This window comes from Salminus brasiliensis, chromosome 14, assembly GCF_030463535.1.
Source record: "Salminus brasiliensis chromosome 14, fSalBra1.hap2, whole genome shotgun sequence".
Classification (NCBI taxonomy): Eukaryota; Metazoa; Chordata; class Actinopteri; order Characiformes; family Bryconidae; genus Salminus; species Salminus brasiliensis.
The window spans coordinates 35,379,992-35,403,612 of NC_132891.1; the positions used below are offsets into that span (position 1 = coordinate 35,379,992).

General features: G+C 40.0%; 2 protein-coding genes across 2 annotated transcripts; both read left to right on the plus strand.

Annotated features, from left to right (window-relative positions):
* The first annotated feature begins 1,831 nt into the window (after nucleotides 1-1,831).
* Nucleotides 1,832-12,436, plus strand: LOC140576718 (NACHT, LRR and PYD domains-containing protein 3-like). The gene is made up of 13 exons (XM_072696260.1): nucleotides 1,832-1,904; nucleotides 2,325-2,379; nucleotides 2,603-2,807; nucleotides 3,479-5,249; nucleotides 5,717-5,890; nucleotides 6,452-6,625; nucleotides 6,903-7,076; nucleotides 8,173-8,350; nucleotides 9,673-9,791; nucleotides 10,734-10,907; nucleotides 11,120-11,293; nucleotides 11,672-11,845; nucleotides 12,420-12,436. Exons 2-13 carry the CDS (start codon nucleotides 2,338-2,340, stop codon nucleotides 12,424-12,426), a joined length of 3,366 nt encoding a protein of 1,121 aa, XP_072552361.1. The 5' UTR covers nucleotides 1,832-1,904; nucleotides 2,325-2,337; the 3' UTR covers nucleotides 12,427-12,436.
* A 2,051-nt stretch (nucleotides 12,437-14,487) lies between these two features.
* Nucleotides 14,488-20,743, plus strand: LOC140576690 (cytochrome P450 2B4-like). Its single transcript, XM_072696228.1, has 9 exons — nucleotides 14,488-14,802; nucleotides 16,642-16,801; nucleotides 16,916-17,068; nucleotides 17,472-17,632; nucleotides 18,515-18,688; nucleotides 19,017-19,158; nucleotides 19,497-19,681; nucleotides 19,808-19,949; nucleotides 20,336-20,743. Exons 1-9 carry the CDS (start codon nucleotides 14,608-14,610, stop codon nucleotides 20,524-20,526), a joined length of 1,503 nt encoding a protein of 500 aa, XP_072552329.1. The 5' UTR covers nucleotides 14,488-14,607; the 3' UTR covers nucleotides 20,527-20,743.
* Nucleotides 20,744-23,621: the final 2,878 nt, after the last annotated feature.

Genomic DNA, 23,621 nt, shown 5'->3' on the forward strand with positions numbered 1-23,621 from the left:
GGAACACAGTTAAACAAAGTTGCCACATTTGGGCAGTCCTGACTTAGATTTACATGTATTTACATTTTCTTTTCATCCTGGACTGGAACTTGTCAGTTTGAACATTAGCAGAGAGGTGGGCATTATGTACAGGTTATCCTGGTTGAACCAGGACCTGTAAGTGGGTGTCACCAGAGCCTGGGCATGGCTAGAATGCAATATTCCACACACACACACCCATAGACAATTGAACATATTCAGTTCATGTGTGTCTTTGGATGGTGGGATGGAACCATAGTACCTGGAGGAAATAACCCACCAAACTCCTCACAGATAGTGACCAAATCAAGGATCCATCCCACAACCCCAGACCCCCGGAGCTATACAGCACAAACACTACCTGCTGTGCCACCGAGCTGCCCTGAATTGAACATATTGAAACAAAAACCACATTAAATGTTCCACAACTTTGCATTAAGATGTATTAAATAAACAGTAATTGTGTAGTAAATCTACAGACGTTGTCTGTAGTGGATGTAGATTTTCAATAATGTAGCAGGGTATGTTTAGGCAGAACTTGATTATTTTGGAGTTTCCATTTTCACTATTCCATTTCTCTGAGACCAATGGACTATAGCATGACCTAGTTTTTCGGTGGTGCAGATGGCGTGACTACAGCGGCGGAAGTCTTGGAGCTACAAAGCATCATACTGGTTTCACAAACACTGTATCAGAAACATTTTCATTTCCTTCATCTGTATGGTAGCCTACTGGTTATATAACAAAGTCCAAAGCAACAACTTTCTGTTCCCTTAGAGTACTTGGCACATTTTCACAATGGGGAAGTAGGTATGATTATTGAAGCAAGACGTTATTTGCATGTTTACTTTAATGGATATTTTAAGCATGTGCATTTTTTAATTTTTATTACAGTCGCAGAATGGCAGAATTGATAAAGTTTCAGCTGTTTGCAATAAACCAATCAAACAAGAACAATTTACATAGATTTTAAGGACTTTTGCAGTTTTGGGTGGTAAATCAAGGGCATTATTTGCATCAGGTGTGCTATAAAACACATCAAATACCTGGACCTGTTTTTTTTTGTCTGTGACGTTTGATTGCATGTGAGAAATATGGCAAGAGATTTGTTTAATAATTTCAGAGAAGAGATCATTGCCTTCACAAATGAAGAAAAGGATACAAAAAGAGAGCAAAGCACTGAATGATCCTAGAGATCCAACTGTAAGTACAGTTCACAAGTTTACAGTTAAACGAACACTGGCTACACTACCTGGACGTGGCAGCAAATAATAAATCCCTCGAGTCCTGCAGCAAGATTTGGTGGCAGCAGGCACCAGGAGGTTTCAATTAATAAGATGCATTATAAATGCTTAAGTTATCTATGCCCATACACTGCTTGTATTTGTGGGGTCCCCATGTGACCTGCTGGCCCTAAGTAACTAGGTATACCAAGTGAGTAAATGAACAACAAATGTATAAAATTAATATTTTACAGGTTATAAATTATAGCCTGTCATCCCAATTTAGTTTGATGTGATGTTTCTGTAGAAAATTTCAATATCTCTACAGTCGGCTAGTTGTAACTTGATTCATGAAAGGACTGACACAATCTAACAAGATCCAGTAGGTATGCAGATACCGCCCACGCCTTAGACCGAGTGCATTGTTCCGGGATGCCACGGCTTTTCGACTGGTCTCTGGTTCTCTCTTGGGACTGCTTTCTCTTTTGCTTGCGTTTGCAAACAGCAGTAGAAGTGCCTCTTCTCACTTCCTTAGTTGCCCTGATTGTTTTTGCTCATTCTGATTCTCTAGATTTCTGCAGATTACTTAAAATATTCACAGTTTTGACTTTACTACTGCCTTCCAGTCCTCCTTAGAAGTTCTCACTTATGACGTTGGACCTGGTAAGTATGACGTGAATTCTGTTTTAGTGGTTATGAATGTAAACAATTACCCTGCTTTTTTGTTTACTTCTGGTTTTCTGTCATCAAAGGAGAACAAGTATATTTAGTATTACTGCAACAAAGAGGAGGGAATGAGAACATTAATTGAGCAATGTTTTTGTCCAGTAAGAAGTATTAGTGTTTCATGTGTGGATGAGAGACTGTGACTGAAATTTGTAAGTATGATGTAATTACGATCCAAGTGGAAAAAACAGGTCACAACATGTGTAATAGGTATATGCGTAATAGATGTGCATTAACCTTACGTAGGTCTATTTTATTAGAACAGATAGGCTCTTAAATATAATTGTTAATTTAGTCAAATTATATATATATATATATATATATATATATATATATATATATTGTGTTTGTCAACAGAGTCCAGGTGGAGATGTATACGATGACCAGTAGAAATCTGGAGCCCATATTTGTGGTGGGTGTGTCTGTATGACCATATACAGCTAATATTTATATAGTAATTGATCTCTAATCTCTAATTAATTTCTTTTTATGGTGCATTATGTTTAACCTGACCTGCACTTTTGCTGTGCTAATAAGTGTATAGAATTAGGTATAAATTAGGCATATAACATGGTAATTAGGTATATAACATGGTGTCATCATACTATTTCCTCATATTCTCCTCATACTGTCAGGAACTCCGGCACAAAGTCAACTTTCTGGTGAATAATGAACTGAACAGATTTGAGAATTTACTGAGTCCGGGTAGCCCAGCATGCTCTGAGGAAGAGGAGAAGGATGAAGAGGATCAGAGTGGTATCAGAGAGCGGTTGCTGAAGATCACACTGCAAGTCCTGAGAGATATAAACCAGACAGACCTCGCAAACACATTACAGATCAGTAAGAGTTTTGGATCACATCTTTCTTTAATATAAAAATAAAGTCACCTCTCAAAAGAATGAAACGAGCAGTGATACACTAGATGGACAAAAGTATTGGGACAACTGCTCATCCATTGTTTCTTCTAAAATCAATGGTATTAAAAAAAGAGTGTATGCTGCTTTTGTTGTTGCTGTTTCTACTGTCCAGAAAAGATTCAGTCATAAGACAGATAGTCAGGTCAGGATGCTGGATGATAATTACCACCCCACCTCATCGTCAAGTTACCAACTTATCCCAAAAGTACTGAATGGAGCTCCTCCACCATCATTCCAGAGGACACAGTTCCTCCACTGCTCCACAGCTCAATGCTGGGGGTTTTATACCCCTCTACTAGCCCACGCCTGGCATTAGGCAGCTTGATGCCAAACTGCTCCAGAGAGTCCTATTCTAGTGGCAGTACTTCTCTACAGGGACTAGACAAGCTGTGTTTGTGCATTTTCACATCTGTCTCAGCAATGGATGCAACTTACAATAGCTGAATGCCTTTATTAGAAATGGTATCCAGAAATATTTAGAGATATGGTGTATGTAGTCACATAATCAAGTAATTAATGTTATATGTAAGAATAGCATTATTGCTTAGATGTATTATGCCATTTGACATTAACATATTTGCATTTTTTTGTTAGAACTGGCCCCTGCATGTCATCAAAACATTAAGTCCACTCTATGGGACAAAGTTAAAAACATTAATGAAGGAATCTCAGATAATGGAAGTTCAGCACTTCTGAATGAGATCTACACAGAGCTCTCAGTCACAGTGGGTGGGAGTGGAGAAATCAACAATGAACATGAGATCAGACAGATTGAAACATCAACCAGAGACACACCAATCAAGTGCAACAACATCTTTAGTCCCTTAATTGGACAAGAGGAGACCATCAGAACTGTGCTGACCAAGGGAGTGGCTGGAATTGGAAAAACAGTCTCGGTGGAGAAGTTCATTCTGGACTGGGCTGAAGGACGAGCCAATCGAGATGTTCTTTTTATATTTCCACTTCCTTTTAGGGAGCTGAACTTCATAATGAAGGAAAAGTTTAGTCTTGTGGGACTTCTTCATCGCTTTTTCACAGAAACAAGGGATTTAAAACCAAGAGATTATTACCGCTACAAAGTCTTGTTCATCTTTGATGGTCTGGATGAATGTCGACTTCCTCTAGATTTCCACAACAATGAGAGATTATCTGATGTAACACAGTCAGCATCAGTTGACATCCTGCTGACAAACCTCATCAAGGGTAACCTGCTTCCCACTGCTCTTCTCTGGATAACCTCTCGACCAGCAGCATGTGGTCAGATCCCTCTTGAATATGTTGACCAGGTAACAGAAGTACGAGGGTTCAATGACTTTCAGAAAGAGGAGTACTTCAGGAAAAGAATCAGTAACCAAGTCCTGGCCAACAGAATCATCGCACACATTAGGTCATCAAGAAGCCTCTACGTCATGTGCCAAATTCCGGTCTTCTGTTGGATTTTTACCATGGTTCTAGAAAAGGTATTTGATGAAGTGGAGAGCAGAGAAATTCCAAAGACCCTGACTCAAATATTCATACACTTCTTGATCTTTCAGACTAAACATAAGAGCCAGATGTACTTTGGAAAATGTTACATTGACACCCAGGACACTCATGAAAGTATTTTGGCATTGGGAAAATTGGCTTTCCATCAGATGCAAAAAGGCAACCTGATCTTTTATGAAGAAGACGTGATAAAGTGTGGCGCTGCTATCAGAGAAGGGTCAGTGTACTCAGGATTGTGCATGCAAATCTTCAGGGAGGGGTTTGGACTAGAAAAGGTGTACAGTTTTTTGCATCTGAGTGTTCAGGAGTTTCTAGCAGCATTATTCGCATATCTTTCTTTAGTCTCTGACAACATAAATGAGCTGCAAGAACAAGATACTGACTTTTTTGGTTTTTTTATCAAATCCAATATGACTGACTTCTTAAAAAAGGCAGTGGACAAAGCCTTACAGAGTGAAAATGGGCATCTGGACCTGTTCCTTCGCTTTCTTCTGGGTATCTCACTGGAATCCAATCAGACTCTCTTACGAGGCCTTCTGCCACTGACAGAGAGCAACTCTGGTAGCAAAGAGGAAATAATTCAGTACATCAAGGAAAAGATCAGGGAAAATCCCTCTCTAGAGAAAACATTCAATCTTTTCTACTGTCTGAATGAACTGAATGACAATTCTTTAGTGGAGGAAGTCCAAATGTACCTAAGCAAAGGAAACGGTCACTGTCTATCTCAAGCCAGACTCTCTCCTGATCAGTGGTCAGCTCTGGTGTTTGTATTGCTCAGTTCAGAAGAGGAACTGAATGTGTTTGACTTGGCTAAATATGACACATCAGAAGAATGCTTTCTGAGACTTCTGCCAGTGATTAAAGCATCCAGGAAAGCTTTGTGAGTATTGTCATTAAGACATTTGGTTAGAGCAGAACATCAGCAGAACAAAAGTCAAAACAAAAAGTCTGTTTCTGCCATTTAAACTGCTCTTCTCCAGTCATATTATGCTTTTCTGTGCTATTGCTGCATGTATTATTTATGTAAAGAATGCAGAAAATAGAAATTTCTAACAAAGAAACTTCATAGATTTTTATAGGTAATGTTAAAATGAATATTTTTAACCACCTTGTGTGGCGCAAAGCACTCATATAACACACACACACACATATATATATATAACATATATATCTCATATATCACACTATTATTATATATCATATAATACTAATAGTAAAATAATTTCATTGAATAAGATCATTGGAATATAAATTAACAGTACATCTGGTTTACTAGCAGCTGGATGTTGAACCCCCAAAGTGACTAGTGTGTTAAAATATTTTGATATAGCATCATTTCTCTCCTAGGCTGTGTTTGTGTAATCTGTCAGAGAAAAGCTGTGCTGCTCTGGCTTCAGTTCTTAGCTCAAACCCCTCCAATCTGAGAGAGCTGGACCTGAGTTACAATAAACTGCAGGATTCGGGGGTGAGGCTGCTCTCTAATGGACTTGAGGATCCACAGTGTAAGCTGAAGATGCTGAGGTGAGATAACACATTTTCCCCTAATGTTGAGCTTACTCTTAGCTTAGTTTAGGCAGTCCATGATATCTAATGATGGTCTCTTCTGTTGCCTGATATGAGTTCTCTGATGGCCATAGAGTCCAATGTGCACACAAAATCCTGACATTTAATGCCAGGTGCAAATGCATGGCTGTGAGTCTTTTTCACATCCTGGCAAGATATATTTAAGACCTTTTCATTTTCTTCTACACTGGTTAAAGACATTGCCTCCTCCAGCTGGTTCAGTCAGGAGCTGTTTTATTCTGAAAGACAGGGTTTAAATGACATCTCCTAAGGAGTACTTTCAGCTTTTATGACAACCTATCTTGGTTGCCCATAGAGAACCTTCTGTGGAAGACAAACCTTTGACTTTCTAATGATAATTGTAAAGTCAAGCTATCTGAACTGGCAGAGATTTTTGATGTGGAAAGTGCATAATGTCTTCTGTAAAAAGAAACATTTCGGAAGTATGACCGCCCATTTTAGCAGCAGATGTTTTGGAGGATGTGATGCCAATGTTTCTGATATCATTTTTTTCCACAGATTATGTGAATGTAATCTCACAGAGAAAAGCTGTATAAGTCTTGTCTCAGTTCTTATGTCAAGCACTTCATGTCTGACAGAACTGGACCTGAGCAACAATAAACTGCAGGATTCAGGAATTAAGTTGATCTCTGTTGGACTAGAAAGTCCACATTGTAAAGTGGAGATTCTGAGGTAAGGTCACCACTTTCTCACTAAAAACATCTATTCTAACAAAATAAAACTGAGTATGCTTAGAATGTCACACTTACTGATTAGATCCTATAAAATAGAACTTGACACAATCAACTATTTTTAAAGCATGTGCAATTGTATATGCAATTATATATAATATTATATATGTAAAAAATATATATATAAATATAATTTATATATATATACAATTAATAAAATGTACCCACCTGCATGTGACTGTAATGTGTATACATCTGATATATTGTTTTTCTACCAGACTGTGTGGTTGTAATCTCTCAGAGAAAAGCTGTGCAGTTCTGGCCTCAGTTCTCAGCTCAAACTCTTTAAGTCTGAAAGAACTGGACCTGAGTGAAAATATGCTGCAGGATTCAGGGATGAAGCTGCTTTCTGCAGGACTAAAGAATCCACACTGTACACTGGAGATACTGAAGTGAGCACTTTGTTACTTTCATAGGTGTGTGTGTGTGTGTGTGTGTGTGTGTGTAAGATAGAGATAAGATAAGATAAGATAGTCCTTTATTAGTCCCGCAGTGGGGAAATTCACAGTGTAACAGCAGAAAGGGATAGCAGGACACTCAGTTACAAAAATTTAGATAAATAAATAATTTACACTATATACACAATATAGATAAGAATTAAAAAAGCAATAAACAATGTGTGTGTGTTTACAAATGACAGTGGCTGGGATGTGCAAAACAAGTAAACAAAAATAAAAACACATTTACAAGCTGTGAAACACTTCTACCAGCTTGACACTTTTACAAACAGCAAATCAGACAGAAAGGGTCAAAACTGCTTCGTGGGGAAGAAGTGAATGGAGTTTGGAAGGTAATTTCAAATACTGTTTTGTCCATTTTGTGGGAGTCATTTTAGTCAGTTGGCACGCTTTTGTTTTTCATGTGTTTTCAATTGTTTCAATGTTTCGACCGTTTGTAAAAGAGCTTTGGTCCTTTGTAAAATTGTTTCAACCATATATAAAAGTGTTTTGGCCCTTTGTAAAAGTGTTTTGACCGTTTTTTAAAGTGTTTCGACTGTATGTAAAAGTGTTTTGGCCCTTTGTAAAAGTGTTTCGACTGTATGTAAAAGTGTTTTGACCATTTTTTAAAGTGTTTCGACCTTTTGTAAAAGTGTTTCGGCTGTTTGTAAAAGTGTTTTGACTGTTTGTAAAAGTGTTTTGACTGTTTGTAAGTGTTTCGGCTGTTTGTAAAAGTGTTTTGACTGTTTGTAAGTGTTTCGGCTGTTTGTAAAAGTGTTTCGACCGGTTGTTAAAAGTGTTTCGACCGTTTGTGACCGTTTGGTGTTTTACAGCTTGTAAATGTGTTTTGATTTTTGTAAATTTGTTTTGCCCTTCTCAGCCACCGTAGCAAATACATAGAAAGAGAACAGTCATGGAAAATGCGGTGCAATGTTCTGTTGTATTTATTCTTCTTGATTCCCAGTTTGTGTGTTAGCAAGTGATGATTATGTTGATACAGATTCTTTTGTGTAGTTCTATTTATGTAAAATATATTGTGTTTTCTTTACAGGCTGTTGAGATGCAGTATTAGTGAAGAAGGGTATGCATCTCTGGCTTTAGCTCTGAAATCAAACCCCTCACCATGCCTGAGAGAACTGGATCTACGGCATAATGAACCAGGAGTGTCAGGAGTTAAGATGCTCTCTGATCTACTGAAGGATCCACATTGTAAACTGGAGAAACTACAGTGAATTACTGACCTACTACTGTTTTACACACAAACAGAAATAACGAAGCTCTATATGATAATACTGCTGCTTCATTTAGATTATATGTTTACTTGTGAGTTTCAGGTTAGCCTTAAGCTAGGCTCTAAGTGTGGGGGATTTCCTTGCTATTTTCTGCAGGTTCCACAACTGTAATACTGTTCTGGCTCCAACTCTGAAATTCGACCCTTCAACATGCTTGATGCAACAGGATCTGAACTACAGTACACTGGGAGAGTCAGGAGTGAGGCTGATATCTGTGCTAAAGATGGATCCACTCTGTAAACAGGAGAGTACACTGTAAGTTAATGTAAGATTTTAACCTTTTATGGTCGACACAAAAAGTATAATTCTTTAATAGCGTAATTTCTGAATACAGATTTATTTATTTATTGGGTAAAAGCTTGATCTAACAATGTTGACAATCTAAATATTCTATTTAATATTTAATCATTTTATACACAATTACAACTATTGATTTGAACAAGCAAACATATGGAAATAAAAGTCACATATCAGTTATCAGTACTCTGGAGCTTATTGATCCAAGTGGTGTTCTTGTGTGCTTATGTATCTAAAAATATCACAGGGAACCCAGCAATAAGGAAGCCTTGTCCACATATTATACAGTGATAGACAACACAGTAGAACCATTCTACAATAAATGTCCATGGGTCATTACTCCCCTGGTGGTAGATGTTGTTGGTGTAAAGGGGGTATCAACACAGACTCTAAATTGATCACCAAAAAGGAGAAAGGAGTTAACCACACTACTATGAAATACTGCTCAATGTGCTTTGCTTACTATTTATGTGACTGAGAGATGTTGTAAGTTTGAGATTTTCTTTTTCTCTTAGGCAAGAATTTCAGACTATTAAGGAGGAAGGCACTGCTGCTTTATTCTCAGATTGGAAATCAAGGTCCTTGCAAAATCTGACAGCCAGTGAACCAGTTAGCAAAGAAGCAAAAGAGCCTCCTGCCATACAGAAGCACCCATGCAGTAAAAGGGGGGAACCACAGTGAGTTACTGATTTACTGTCTCACCTTTACAAACACACACACACACATCGAGTAAATGTTAAACAGAATGTTTTACATTTCTTTTGGATTCTTCACACTTAAGAGTGCTGGGTCAAAAAGGGAATGAGCATGGAGACTGTAAGCAGCTTTCTGAGCTACTAAAAGATCAATGCTGTAAACTGGAAAACATAAAGTGAGTTATTAACATGTTATTATCATCTCTCCTGAAACAAAAACATACAAAAGCTATATGTTAAACAGCTCTAATTTTTTTGTTTACTTTTATTTTGGACCCTACACACTTCAGAGAGCTGGATCTAAAGTGGAAAAATCTAGGAGACTCAGGAGTGAAGCCACTCTCTGATCTACTGAAGGATCAACGCTGTAAACTGGAAAAGCTACAGTAAGTCTCTGAACATCACATATCAACACAACAAACACACACACACACACACATTAATATTTGAGTATTTTTTGTGATATTAGTAGTATTTAAGCATGATAAGTATATGTGTCCAGTTCTCCTGCTACTTTTTTGTTTGTTTGTAGTATTTTATTTGTTGTCTCTTCAGTAGTTGCAGTATTAGTTAACTTGAGTGTTGAAGTTCTCACTAGCCTTTTTTTATTCAGCAGTCTTTTTTCCTCCTTTCCAAGGCCATTAGGGGTCAGTTAGCCTGGAAATTCTGCAAAGTGTACTGTCCAGCTATTGACAAGTGCGTGTGATGTTCTTTAAAATGAATGTTTTTTTCAACGATGTAGTGTCCATTTTTATAGCAGTAGAATGAGTGGTGCAGTCTAAAGGTTTCCGGCAGCACTGCAATAAAAACAAAGAAAAAAAGCCAGTTTTTTTTAGGATACATTGCCATTCTAACATTTCTGCGTGGGGAGTCAAAGTCAGCTTTATTGTCAAAACTGTAATATGCACAGAACATAAACAGGATTGAAACTGCATGACTCTCAGACCCATGGTCCAACAAAATAGACATCCAACATTAAAATAAACATTAAATAACACGATGCAAGAAATGGTATTATACTAATTTGTAGGAATGTAGTGTATATGTGTTTGTATAAATAGATAGATGTCCCCGACATCAGAAGTAAAGTGTCATATGCAGAAATGTACTTATAAAGTGTATAATTAAAGTATATGGATATACGTCCCTGAAATGACATAAAATTGTAAGGTGAAATATGCAGCAGATGAAATCATTTTGATGAGACCAAGATAAAACATGACCTGTTACAGTACATCAAAAAAACTCAGTGATTAGCCACCAAAGCTGGTCCATACTAATAGGCAGTGTAATTCAAATACTATCATTTCCCTTTATTTCCCTTTCAGGTTGCGTTGGTGTTATCTTACAGAAAACATCTGTCCAGTTCTGGCCTCAGCTCTCAGCTCCACCACCACATGTCTGAGAGAACTGGACCTGGGTAACAATAAACTGTGTGATGCAGGAGTGGAACTGCTCTCTGGTGGACTGAAGAATTCAAACTGTAAATTGAAGATACTTAGGTAAGATTACCCCCCCCCTCAAACCCCCACATTGGGAGCTGTTATCATAATGGAGGATTTCTTTCTAGTTTACTTTATGTGTTCTAATTTGCCTACTAATATATATATTAAGTATTTTCCATCACTAAACTGGTCATGTATGTATGTTTGTGAGCTCCATTGATCTGGTATGTTGATGTTGATGGCGTGTTGATATATTATTACTCGTCCAGCCTGCGTGGTTGTGGTCTGAGCAAGAAAAGCTGCACAGTTATAGCCTCGGTTCTTAGCTCAAACTCCTCAAGTCTAAGAGAGCTGGATCTGAGTGACAATAACCTGGGAGATTCAGGAGTGAAGGAACTCTCTGATGGTTTGAAGAATTTACACTGCAAACTGGAGATACTGCGGTGAGATCCTCATACTTTTGAGTTCTCTTGTGCATGTGCATCTAATCTGTGTAAATAATTGTAATAATGAAGGGAATTTGGACCTAATGCATGCCTGTCTTAGATGTAGCATATTTATGTAAAGATTGTGGTATGTTGTTTTGAAAAGGAACATGCACAGACAGTACTAGTAACTGGTAACAAAAGCCAGTAGATCAACCAATGAACCACAGGCTGCTAACAGAAAACACATAGGACTGGTGATGTAGTGTAACATCAAGCTCAGTGACATTGATTGATTGATTGGCTATAAGAAGAACAATGTGGATGATTTGTTTAGTTGTTTTCTATTAACTCTTCTACAATAGCAGTGATGGCTTTTTTTCTTTCTTTTTTCAGACTGTATAAGTGCTGTATTAGAGAGGAAGGCTTTGTTGCTCTGGCTTCAGTTCTGAGCTCAAGTACCTCACACCTCAGACAGCTGAATCTGAACTCCAATAAACCAGGAGAGTCAGGAATGAAGCTGCTAACTGATCTCCTGGAAAATCCCTACTGTAAACTAACGATGCTGCAGTAAGTTACTGACCTTGTAGTAATGTTTTAGTGAAATCCTTCATGTATAACATAAACAAGTGAAAAACAATATAATTAGGAGTCTAAAAAGGCTAGAGGTCCCTGCCTTTCCACCTACCTATCCTCCGTCTGAGCTAGTACATGGTTGTGTTGTTTCTGTATGCAGCCATATGAAAAGAGAGCAACCTCAGCAACTAAGTTTTAATACCTAGTCTTGATTTAAAGTAGTGAATTATGCTAATTGCCAAACATACACACTAACGTTCAGGTAGAGCACGCAGCTGTTAAATGGTGTATCTCATTCAGCCCAGTTTTACAGAGCTTTGGTGCTTCTTACAACCACAGCCTGTCACACTCCATGTATGGACTACATTATTGTGTGCATGCAAATGTAGTTATAAATTGTTGTCGGACCACTGTGTGTGTTTGGAGGCGATGTTTTTTTGGGCTGATGAAGCAAATGCCATTTTTCAGTTGGATGTATGTTTGTAAGACGGAGATCTTGTAAACTGATTGTTGGCTGTGAATGTGTAGACATGTCTAAACATCCAATCCTATATTGTTTGTTTTACAGCATCTGAAAACTGCACACACACACACCAATGAAGCCGTTGAGGAGGGGGTGGCATCTTACAGAACAGTGACATTTGCATATTAAAAAATATACATATTTTTGGGCCATTAGCAATCAAATCTGAACATAGCTGCAGCATGAAGGAGTGTTCTTCATCTGGCACTGCTTAAATTGCACCAGGTACTGGAATTACAGCGGCCTGTCCATCAAACATCTTGTGTTTGAGAATGATCTTATTAGGGGGGTGAGTGAACCATGCTGGTGGGGTCTCGGCTGGAGGTTGGATGGCACAAGCAGCTCTATCTCAGTGGATATGGTCTGGAGAGCAGGCAACTGTAAAGACACCCATTCAACATTAATCTTACACCAGCATCAGTCCAAACAGGAGGGTGGTTCAGCTCGGTGAAAAAAACAAACACAGATGTTAGATTGGGCATGAGATGACTGGCCACAGTATGTAAGGAACGACTTATAAGCAACTAATCCAGAAGGTGCTCATATTAAGTGAATGAAGTGTGTTCTGTTTCTAAAATAATTGCACAATTTGTTGCCAAAATCTTTTTTGTCTATTAACTTTGTTGAAATGTGCATGGTGTAGAAAACAGTATGAATGTTTGCAACACAATGCCTCCTCACTTTATTACAAGTATTCTGCATTCAGTTAGTACTTCAAGTAATACAATAGCAGCATCTAGTGGCTATGCAATACAAATTTTCCAGTGTTAAATCAAAGTTCGACACCCACAGTGTTAATTTAACACTATCCGTGTTGATTTAACACTGGCAAATTTGCTGTGTAGCAATATTAAATATATCTATTTTTTTATAAACGTTTTTTACAACCTTGATGTAACAATTAGTCTTAAGTTCAAACAAAGCACCAAACAAAGCGTCTCTTTTCACTTTGATACTAGTGATAATGGTAGACTACCTTTAAAGTGTACCTATTGTTTGTGCAACATTTATGATAAACTAATTACCTGCTGTTTTGTAACAAAGATTAAATCAGGAGTTTCTGTATCTTTTACCTGTAATAGGCTTTACTACAAGTGTTTGTATTATTCAGTGTTTGCATTGTTTATAGTTTCACCACTTTTTGACCTATGAATTCTGAAGCTGCATACATTACTTCATCATCTTCATGCTTTGGTTCTTTTCAACTCCTTCAAAAATACCATTCGCAATTTATGGATAAGTGTTAGACTCATAAAATCCTTTGCAAGTGTAAAAAAAACAAAAACAAAAACCGTACTAACTTACTATCGCTGTTTTCAGGTTTACTGGATGGAGGGAATGTGGGTAAGAAGTGAGTGGAGTATAAAGTCAAATGACAGGTCATATAATTAATGTAGAAAGTGTAAAGGTGAGAACTGCAAGGTGTTTGTGTCTGTGTGTATCAAGGTCAGGGTCAGCCTTGAAGAGAGTAGTACATTTGGTTTGAGTTTTAACACACTGCCCCAGAAATGTTAATTAGATATAACAATGCTGAATCCAGTGCCATAGATTGTATGATATTTATAAAAACACAGTGACCCTAGTTCACGTATGCATACCAGCCCAGCCGGGGACTCAAAAGAAGCTCAAAAGAGCAGGGTGACGGCCAAAACAGACCTAAATACAGTGAAATCTTTTCTCTGTATGTTTTAACTGCAGGTCTCCATAACTCAATAGTTATATGTTCAAAATCTGAACGTAGTATGTTCTGTCACAGTGTAATGAAACAGTAAATCCAGATGTTAGTTGGCATTTTTCAGTCACTTTGCCTTGTTTGTGTGGACGGGAGGTCAAAAAGGTAAGTTTTTTAAAAATCTAGATACGTGTGGACGGGGCCAATTTTGCCGGGGTTTAGGCTAATCAGTCTCAGTCTGATACAAAGAAGTTGAGAGACTTTAATTTTAAACTCAATATTTATATTAATAGTATCAGATCATGTCATTAAAAAGTGAAGGCAGCGTTCTCTGGGCTGTTGATCTTTCTCTACAGGTCTATATTATCCACTACAAAGGCCTTTCTTGACCTCTGAACAGGTAACATTGGAACCTTTTCAATTTGCTGGAGTGAACTTTTCTCTAGTGACGTCTATCCAGGCTGAATCAAGCGGGAGTGTTGGCCATGCACTGTCTCCTCCCCCTCCTGGTTGTGGAGTATAAAGCTCTGAGCAGCTGTGGTGTCCTGAACTCCTCTCAGAATGGAGTCTGTGCTGAGATATCTGGACTGGACGGCCGTGGGCTTGGCCCTGCTGGGTGGTCTTCTCTTTCTGCTTCTGCTGGAGATCTTCAGGTTGAACTCCTCTAGGAGCCGCAGCCCCCCTGGACCCAGACCCCTGCCTTTTGTGGGAAACCTGCTACAGATACTAAATGATCCAATGGCCCTCATCAGATCGGTAAGATTTTTTTTTCGGTAAGGTTTTCTGTTATTGGTAGAGATTTAGTACTTCATAATTATGAATTAATCAAGAGCTAGATAGTTTAGCTCCTAACGGACACCGCTTTGGTTGTCCAGATATTTTAAACAGTGTCTTTACAACGATATTTAACTACAGTATTTCTGGAGCTCAGTATCGAGAGATACAATAGGCTCATTGATGGATACAATGCTGTTGTTGCTTAGCAACAGGGGGATCTGGATGCAGAAATTAAACACCTGCACAAGGGTTTTAAAAAGAGTTTCTCCAGCTTTTGTTGGAGTAACCATCTCTACTGTCCAAGGAAGAAGACTTTCTTCTAGATTTTAATAAAGCATTGCTGTGAGGATTTGATTGCAGTTAGCAACAAGAGCGTTAGTGAGGTCAGGATGTTGGAGGATGATCGCCACCCCACCTCATCATCCTCAACTCCTCAGCTCATCCCAAAAGTACTGGATGGAGCACCACCACCATCCATCATTCCAGAGAACACAGCTCTTCCACTGCTCCACAGCTCCTCAATGCTGGGGGGCTTTATACCCCTCTACTAGCCCACGCCTGGCATTATTAGGCAGCATGGTGCCAATAGGTTCATGGTGTTGATCTGCTCCAGAGAGTCCTATTCTATTGGCAGTACTTTTCTACAGGGACTAGATGAGCTGTGTGTCAGCAATGGCTACTTCAAGTAGCTCAATGCATTCGTTAGAAAAGGTGTCCACAAACATTTGGACATTTATTTTTATGAGACTGAGGCAGACACCTCCAACTCCCAGGAGAGCTGGACAGACCTGTTTAGGCTAGAGCAGAACTAACAGCACCATTAGGATCATGCAGGTTCTGTCTGTTTTGTAAAGGGAGGCGCATAAACCATAGCAGTAGTCATTGTCAACCCTGGGGAAGTTGATTGATGAATGGGGGGTTGAAAGTGTGAAGGTTTTACATGGTTTTACAAATAGATTAGAACCCCTTAAACAGCCTATGTCCTGCAGGCCGGCCTAAAGTGTAATGTATGCTCTTTTACCAGAGAATAGCCCCACCAGTTTGTACAGAACTCTCTGCAGTAACTCTGTAGAGTCTGTAATAAGCCTTTGTTAGAGCTTGAAGGGGTTGAACCTCATAAAGTTGATCCATACTTAAGCTAGATAGATAGATACTTTATTGATCCTGAAGGAAATGCAGAATGCAGCCAGAAGTAATTACGCAATACAGCACAGTAATACAATACAATAATTAGGGTGGTACAGTATTAAAGCTCTGCAGTAGTGTAGCTCTGCAGGCCTTTGGCAGTGCAAAGTCCGGATTGGCATTGGAAGTCCATGCTCAGATAAGGTGCACTCTAATACAGTGGTGTCCATGGGGAAGTGATACTGTAGCCCATGAACGTAGTGTGTAAATATACATAAGACATTGGTGTTGATCCACGGCGCCTGGCTCAAAATATGGTACTTTATAATGATCAGGGTCGTGACAGGGATCCTTCAACCGACCAATGCAATCCTGATCCTATCCATTTATCCATTGCCATGGATGAACGGTTTAAACATGAATAGTCTGCAAATATCCCAACAAACAGCAAACCATTTAACGTTATGTTGCTCATTTCCACTTGCATTTCTTTGGGGTTCACTCATGGTGGCGCGTTCCTACACTGGGTTTAATATTACTTATGCTACCATTGGTACTGTTCGGACTTAAATATGAAGCTTGTAAGGTGAGCAAAGAAGCTGAACTATCAGTCACACAATCACGCCTGTGATGCATAAGACAGAGCTTTTCTCCGACATTCTCGATTCACTGAGCATTTAACTTCCTCAACAGATGCCGAAATATGGTGAAATATCCGCCGTGTACCTGGGCAGGGACATCACGTTTGTGTTGAATAGCCTGTCAGCGGTTAAGGAGGCTTTCATTCAGAATGGGACTGTGTATGCTGGGAGGGCACCCTTCGCAATACTAGACTGGATCACCAATGGTAACGGTCAGTAACTCATTTCATTTTTAACCTTTTTATAATTTTTTTTGCTTTACCTTTACTGCTTGAATAAGACAACTAACAGCCCATCCCTCTCCATACCCCTCATCTAACTCTCAGGTATCCTCATGGCTCAGTACGGTAATTCGTGGAAGCAGCAGCGGCGGTTTGCTCTGCACACTCTACGCAACTTCGGTCTAGGGAAGAAAACCGTGGAGGAACGCGTGGCAGAGGAGGCCCAATACCTCATCAAAGAGATGCTCAAGCAGGAAGGTAGGGTAGATCAGTGTAGATCTGGTGGCAGAGGTTCACATTGTCCGATATTTTGTTTAATAATTTGTCACAATAAATGAAAATGTCAGTAATAATGTCATTCATTAGATATAAATCATTTACAGTGGCCAAGTTTGAAGCTGATAAGAGGTCAGAAAAGGCTCATTTGCAGCAAAATGGGCCAAGATAAAGCTTTCTAAAGCTTTTGGTTATTAATTATTGCCATGTGTGGACTGGTTGATGGTCAAGCTACCACCTAAAGCTTGTTGGCTGGATTACGGGAGGATAGCCCAGAGCTGATAGTGGGATAAGAGGTTAATTTCTGGATTATAAATGTGGCGGTCAGGGTTCTTCTGTTGTATCTCCCTCAACGAGTCTGTCATCCTGTCATTTTGTTTTGAAGGAAAGCCCTTTTACCCCATCCATCCCATAATGAACGCAGTCTCCAACATTATCTGCTCCATAGTCTTTGGAGATCGCTATGAGTATGACGACAAGCGCTTCGCTAAGCTGCTGGAAATCCTGAATGAGAACATCCAGCTTGCTGGATCATCTGTGGGACGGGTAACAAGGTCTTTCCTGATCAATTTGGTTGCTGAGAGTCAAGCCGAGGTTTCGTAGAGCAAGTAGAAGTCAAGTCTAGTCAAATTTATTTGTACAGCTTTTTACAACTGTTGTCGTCACAAAGCAGCTTTACATAATTAGTAATTAGTAAAAGACGGAAATAACGTAAGACATGAAGGATCAAAGACCCCCAGTGAGCAGACCCCAACAGCGACAGTGGCAAGGAGAACCTCCCTCAGAGCTGGAGGAAGAAACCTTGGGAAGAACCAAGACTCACAAGGGTGACCCGACCCGTCCTCCTCTGATTAGAACTATTTATTAATTATTGATAAAAATGACCAAACCAGATACAACAGATAGTTAATAGTGGTGATATTAACAGGGGCAGATAGTTATGAGTCCATTTAGGTTTTAACATGGTCATTAAACAGGTAGCAGTGGTAGGAGGTTGTGCCGCTGGTCTGGTATGGGTGGTGGTGGGTGGGGGACCTGATGGTCGAACTGGTAGGTGGCAGCTGGTCTGTAAAAGTCCATCCCTATCCATACATAGAAGGTAAAAAGAGAGAGTTTGAAGTTAGAAGAACCATATATGGACAAAACTGAAGAAGAAATTATGAATAACATGTTTTTAAAAAAAGGTTTTGTAGATTAAGCCTATACCTGCACTTAAATAATAAATAATAACAATAACACATAAATGTAATCCTAGACTTGAGTCTCAGAACATGACAACACAACTTTATAAAACATTTCATTGTAACTTCATTGTAGCATTTTCCTGCGAATGGCTTCTAAAAAAGTTCTAAAAAAAGTGAAGAACCTGAAAATTATCATTGTTTTAAACGATTGTTTTGTTTTTGATTGTTTTTTTTTCGCCTCCAGATCTTCAGCTTGGTTCCCTTCATAAAACACTTCCCGGGTCCTCACCAGAAGGTCTGGAAGAATGCAAACTCCTTAATGAACTTCATCCATGAGGTTGTGGAGGAGCACCGGAAGACTCTGGACCCAGAAAACCTTAGAGACTTCATAGACGCCTACCTGGTGGAGATGTCCAAGGTGAGACGTCAAGCATCTTTACATTACAGCAGCATTTGAGCCAGTGAGTTTTATAAGAGGAGGAACTTCATGGCCCTTCGAATTCATGTAAAACTGATGCCAGCTAGCACACAAAACACTTTTTTGTGTAGCGCCAGCACTGCAGACTGTGTCCTTAGAGGTCAATTTTCATTGTCAGATATGAAACCATTTGAGCCTCTGCAAACAGGCCGGAGTTTGAGGGTATTGTCGGTTTAACGTAACCGCCTTTGATTAATCAGCTGTTCTATCAGTCCTTAGTCTTTTCTGCTAGCTGGTGTGTTACAGAATCTTTTCTTATTCTGAGCAGCAGCAGTCAAATGAAGACTCCACGTTTCACGAGGAGAACATGATCATGTCCACCGCTGACCTGTTCCTGGCTGGGACGGACACGACGGCAGCCACTCTCAGATGGGGCCTCATTTACATGATGGACCACCCTGACGTGCAAGGTATGGAAACAGGCCTGGATTCGTTGACTAATGGCTTTTTCTTAGTGGCCAAGAACATGGCTTGGACTTTGAGTGAGAAGAACCGTAGAAGAACCATGTTTGGTTCCGTTAAGAAGCATTTCTGTAAAGAACTTCTTTAAGCCCAAAATGGGTTCCTCTATGGCACCACCTAAAGAACCCTTTGGAGGACCGTTATTTTTAAGAGTGTATAATTTCTATAAAACAATGAAATGATTGACATCATTATGGGCAGATTAATGAATAGTGGAGCAGTTTCCTAATTCATTTGTATTGAATATGTAATAATGTAATTGACCATCTGGTTAACCACATCTCAGAGCGCTGTCATGAGGAGATCGTTCGGGTGCTGGGTTTTGACCGCTATCCCTGCATGGATGACCGTGCACGGCTCCCGTACACTCACGCCACCATCCACGAGATCCAGCGCTGCGCTGACCTCGTCCCCAACACGATACACATGACCACACAGCCGACACAGCTCCGGGGGTACCACATTCCCAAGGTAATGTTGGGCCAGTTGAGTTTCTGTCTGTCCGTCGGAGTCAGACGGTCTCAGATTAGTCCTTGTGTCTAGGAGCATTCCCGTAGGTCAGTGTGTGTTGTTTGTTTGCTTTCTGTCTCGTGGCAGGGAACAAAGGTCATGCCCAACTTAACGGCCATCCTGACTGACAGGGAGCACTGGAAGCACCCGGACACGTTCAACCCGGAAAACTTTCTGGATGAGAAAGGGCAGTTCAGCAAGAATGACCATTTTCTGCCCTTTTCTCTGGGTGAGTCTGCAGTGACCTTCAGCTTCAGTGGGCTGACCATTGCCTGACCAGGGTCCTGTTGCATCACACCAACAATCAAACATGTATATATAAATATAAAACCATATTTTTTCACTTTTCGACATGAAGTGAATCTCGTAGCTATTCTTTACATTGTGTCCGAATTTTATGATGAATGGACCAATAGAAATGCTCCAATGATGACTTGGAACATTTTGGAGCATTTCTATTGGTCCATTCATCTTCAAATGTTGACATTACATTGACTTCCACGGAAAGTTTCCAGTTTCTTTTTCCTTCATAGCAAAGTTGCTATTTTGGAGATACAAGGTTATTGCGTATGCGCATTAATATTCATCACTGTGTGTGTTTGTGTTGTGCTGCAGGTCCGAGGGTGTGTGTAGGTGAGACTCTGGCAAAAGCTGAGCTCTTCATTTTCTTCACCTCTCTGCTCCAGCGGCTGAAGTTCTCGTGGCCCCCTGGAGCTCCACGGCCAAACATGAGTGGGGTCATAGGCATAGTTCGGGCTCCGTTCCCCTTCAGTACAATCTGTCACAGCAGGGAGACCGCCCACTGAACCGGACCACCGGAAATCTGTAAGTGGGGGTGATAGATGTTGGATCTTGTTTATTTATAAAGCCATTACTGGATCCATAAAGCCCCTATAAATGATTTAGACTAGTATGCTGTGTTATGTTTTGTTTACGTCTACAGATCTGATGTTAATTCATGTTTCTTTATTCATAGATTTATTTATTAAGTTTGACTCAGCGTTGTTGAGAGTGTCATTTTTCTCCCCAATTCACTGCCATGTTTTAATAAAGTTTATATGAATTAATTCATCTTTTGGGAACTTTTTACACGCAGATTTCTACTATTTATGCTCATTTATTTCAGTTCAGTGTTGGAAAAATGCAGCCTGCTCAGCTCAAGCTGGTAAAGCTGGTTGACTAGTGTAGCTCTTGACCAGCATAGGGTTAATAGACTAGCTGGTCTGCCAGCATGACCAACCTGACCAAGCTTGCTGACCAAAGCTGTTTGACTAGCGTGAACATGCTGGTTCTCCAGTATGAGCACCCTGACCAAACTGGTCCACTAGCTTTACCAGCTTGATGATCAGCTAGTCCATCCAACTCAGATGTAGTAGAGCGCTGAAGGCTGTAGGCCGCACCACGGTTTAGTGTTATCCCTGCTCTAACACACCATCTAAACACACCTGCCAATAACCTGAGGAGTTGAATCAGGCACTGCCATGGTTGGTGCCATGTGGTAGGATTAACTGTGCCGTGGTAAAAAGCTATAGTGAGTCTGTTAGTGGAGCTAACCTGTCCAGACCTGAGGACAACTAGTTAGGCATGGCTTTAATAGCTAACATGTCCATGTGGGGCCTGTATGCACTGTCTGGGGTTTTGTCCTTGTTTCCATACTGGAAATGTGGAAATATGGATGCCCACCAGTGATGGGACCAGGAGGGGTTATACATAGGCCCCATCTGGGTTGTACACTGCATATAGGGCCTAGATGGGACCCATGTGGGATTTACGTGGACTTTAACAGGTGGGTTCCATGCCCACCTGGAACCCACCTAGACCACCCATGTGAGCCTCACATTAGCATGCTAGCAGGGTTTTGTGTCTTCAGTTAACAGTCGTTAGTCACAAGCTACCATTTTCCTAAATTCACTAGCACCTCCAGTCCAGACGTAGTGTTTCAGCGGTGTGTGAAATACTCAACGGTGTCCAGTTAGTACTCCAGTTAGTCCAGTTTTAGTCCAGTTTTGTCCAGTTAGTAGAACCATAGAAGAAATTAGTCATGTCATGGTACACGCCATGACAACATTCTTCATTTTAGACCAAAAATAGCAATAGACCATCATGCCACGGAGTTATAATAGACATGGAGAGAGTCATGCAGGATGTCATTAAAACGATACATGGAGAAGATAAAGATAAAGAGTGGAAAAAAACAAGGCCAGGATATAAAAATTTATATTTTTGTTAAATGTATATTCCCCTGTAGTTTCAACAAGTGGGATGTTATATAATAGGCCAGTGAATTTCATTTAGTTCTGAACACGTGTTCATGTGGCCAAAAATGAAATTCAGATTTAGGAAAATTGACCTTGGTTGTGCCCGTGTGGTGCAGCCTCGCTTGAAAGTCACTTTAAGTAGAAACTGGCACATCCGACCCCACTCTCCCCTATCTACTGTTGCTATGATTCGAGGCCTTGGTAAGGATGTTAATGACATCCATCCTGAAGTTCTAGGTATAGTAAATATTTCATTTCCTCAACAGATGCTGTAATGATGAGATGTCCTCCATGTAATTACAAACTTCTATTAGCCCTAGTGAAGATTACAAATTATCTCCTTCCTGCCTTTGATCAAGGCTATGTATCTTTATTAGCCCTACTAGACCTCAGTGCAGCCTTTGATACAATAGATCATCCTATATTACTAGAAAGATTAGAGAACATGGTTGGAATCACAGGAACAGTCCTATCGTGGTTTACATCATATCTAACTGAACTCTATCAGTTCATAAAGATAAAAGATTTATCTTCAAATGACACAGTTAGTAAGATATGGAGTTCTGCAAGGCTCAATTTTAGGACCGCTATTTTTTACATTATACGTTACCACTGGGCTCAGTTATAAGCAGACATGGCGTTAATTTCCACTGTTATGCAAATGACACACAGCTCTATATATCAGCCAAACCTGACGATAAATTTAGATTACAGAAAATTAAGGACTGTAAGGATATAAAACTCTGGATGTCACAGAACTTCCTTCTTCTTAATAGTGACAAAACCGAGGTTCTGCCATGAGGAGATCGTCCAGCTGCTGGGCTTTGAACACTTGGCCTTAGGTTTAGGTTTGAATGCTTAGGTTTAGGATTAGGCTGGGGTTCAGGTTCAGGTTTAGGTAATGAGCCTCGTAGAGGCAGGGTGCGGAGCCGACCCCTGGGCATCCGTTTTAATGCAGGTGGAGGCTGAAGAACGGTGATGCTGCATTGGAGTCTCCTGGTAGAACTTTCACTAGAGCTTTCATTTACATATCAGTAGGTCTAAAAAGCCAGAGACTAGTCACAACGTCGCCCCCTAGTGGAGGGGCTTGGTAGGGAGGGACCTTGCAGGCTCTGACTCCTCCTCCTACCTCTGCTGAGGAGACCATAGGCCTTAGTGTTTATAAACACAGGTCACGCCACTGCCAAGCCCATCAGAGCTGGCACACATGACTGTAGTGGATCCCATTAGCTATCAAGCTAGAAGGCCACTCTGTTCTGACCAGGCTTCTGGTTGACCGTTGCTTTTGTTAATTTTAAGGATTAATTATGGATATGTCTTTGTTCTACCTGCCTGCAGATGTGTTGACCCTGCTTGCCATGATCAAAGATAAAGGTGTGCAGGCTGCCTGTGCTGAACTGTCAAGTCAACACAGTTTCCTTAAAGGCCGAAGTGCTTTGAGATATTCACAAAGCACAGGATGCACTACATGTCCAAATGTTTATGGACACCCCTTTTAATGAATGCGTTCAGCTACTTTAAGTTGCACCCATTGCTGACACAGCTTTTCCACCACCTTGTCTTGTCTATGGTTGAATTAATGAAGATGTAATATTGTAATAAAATAATTAAGTGTTTTAATTAAAGTTATTTTACAGTGTAGC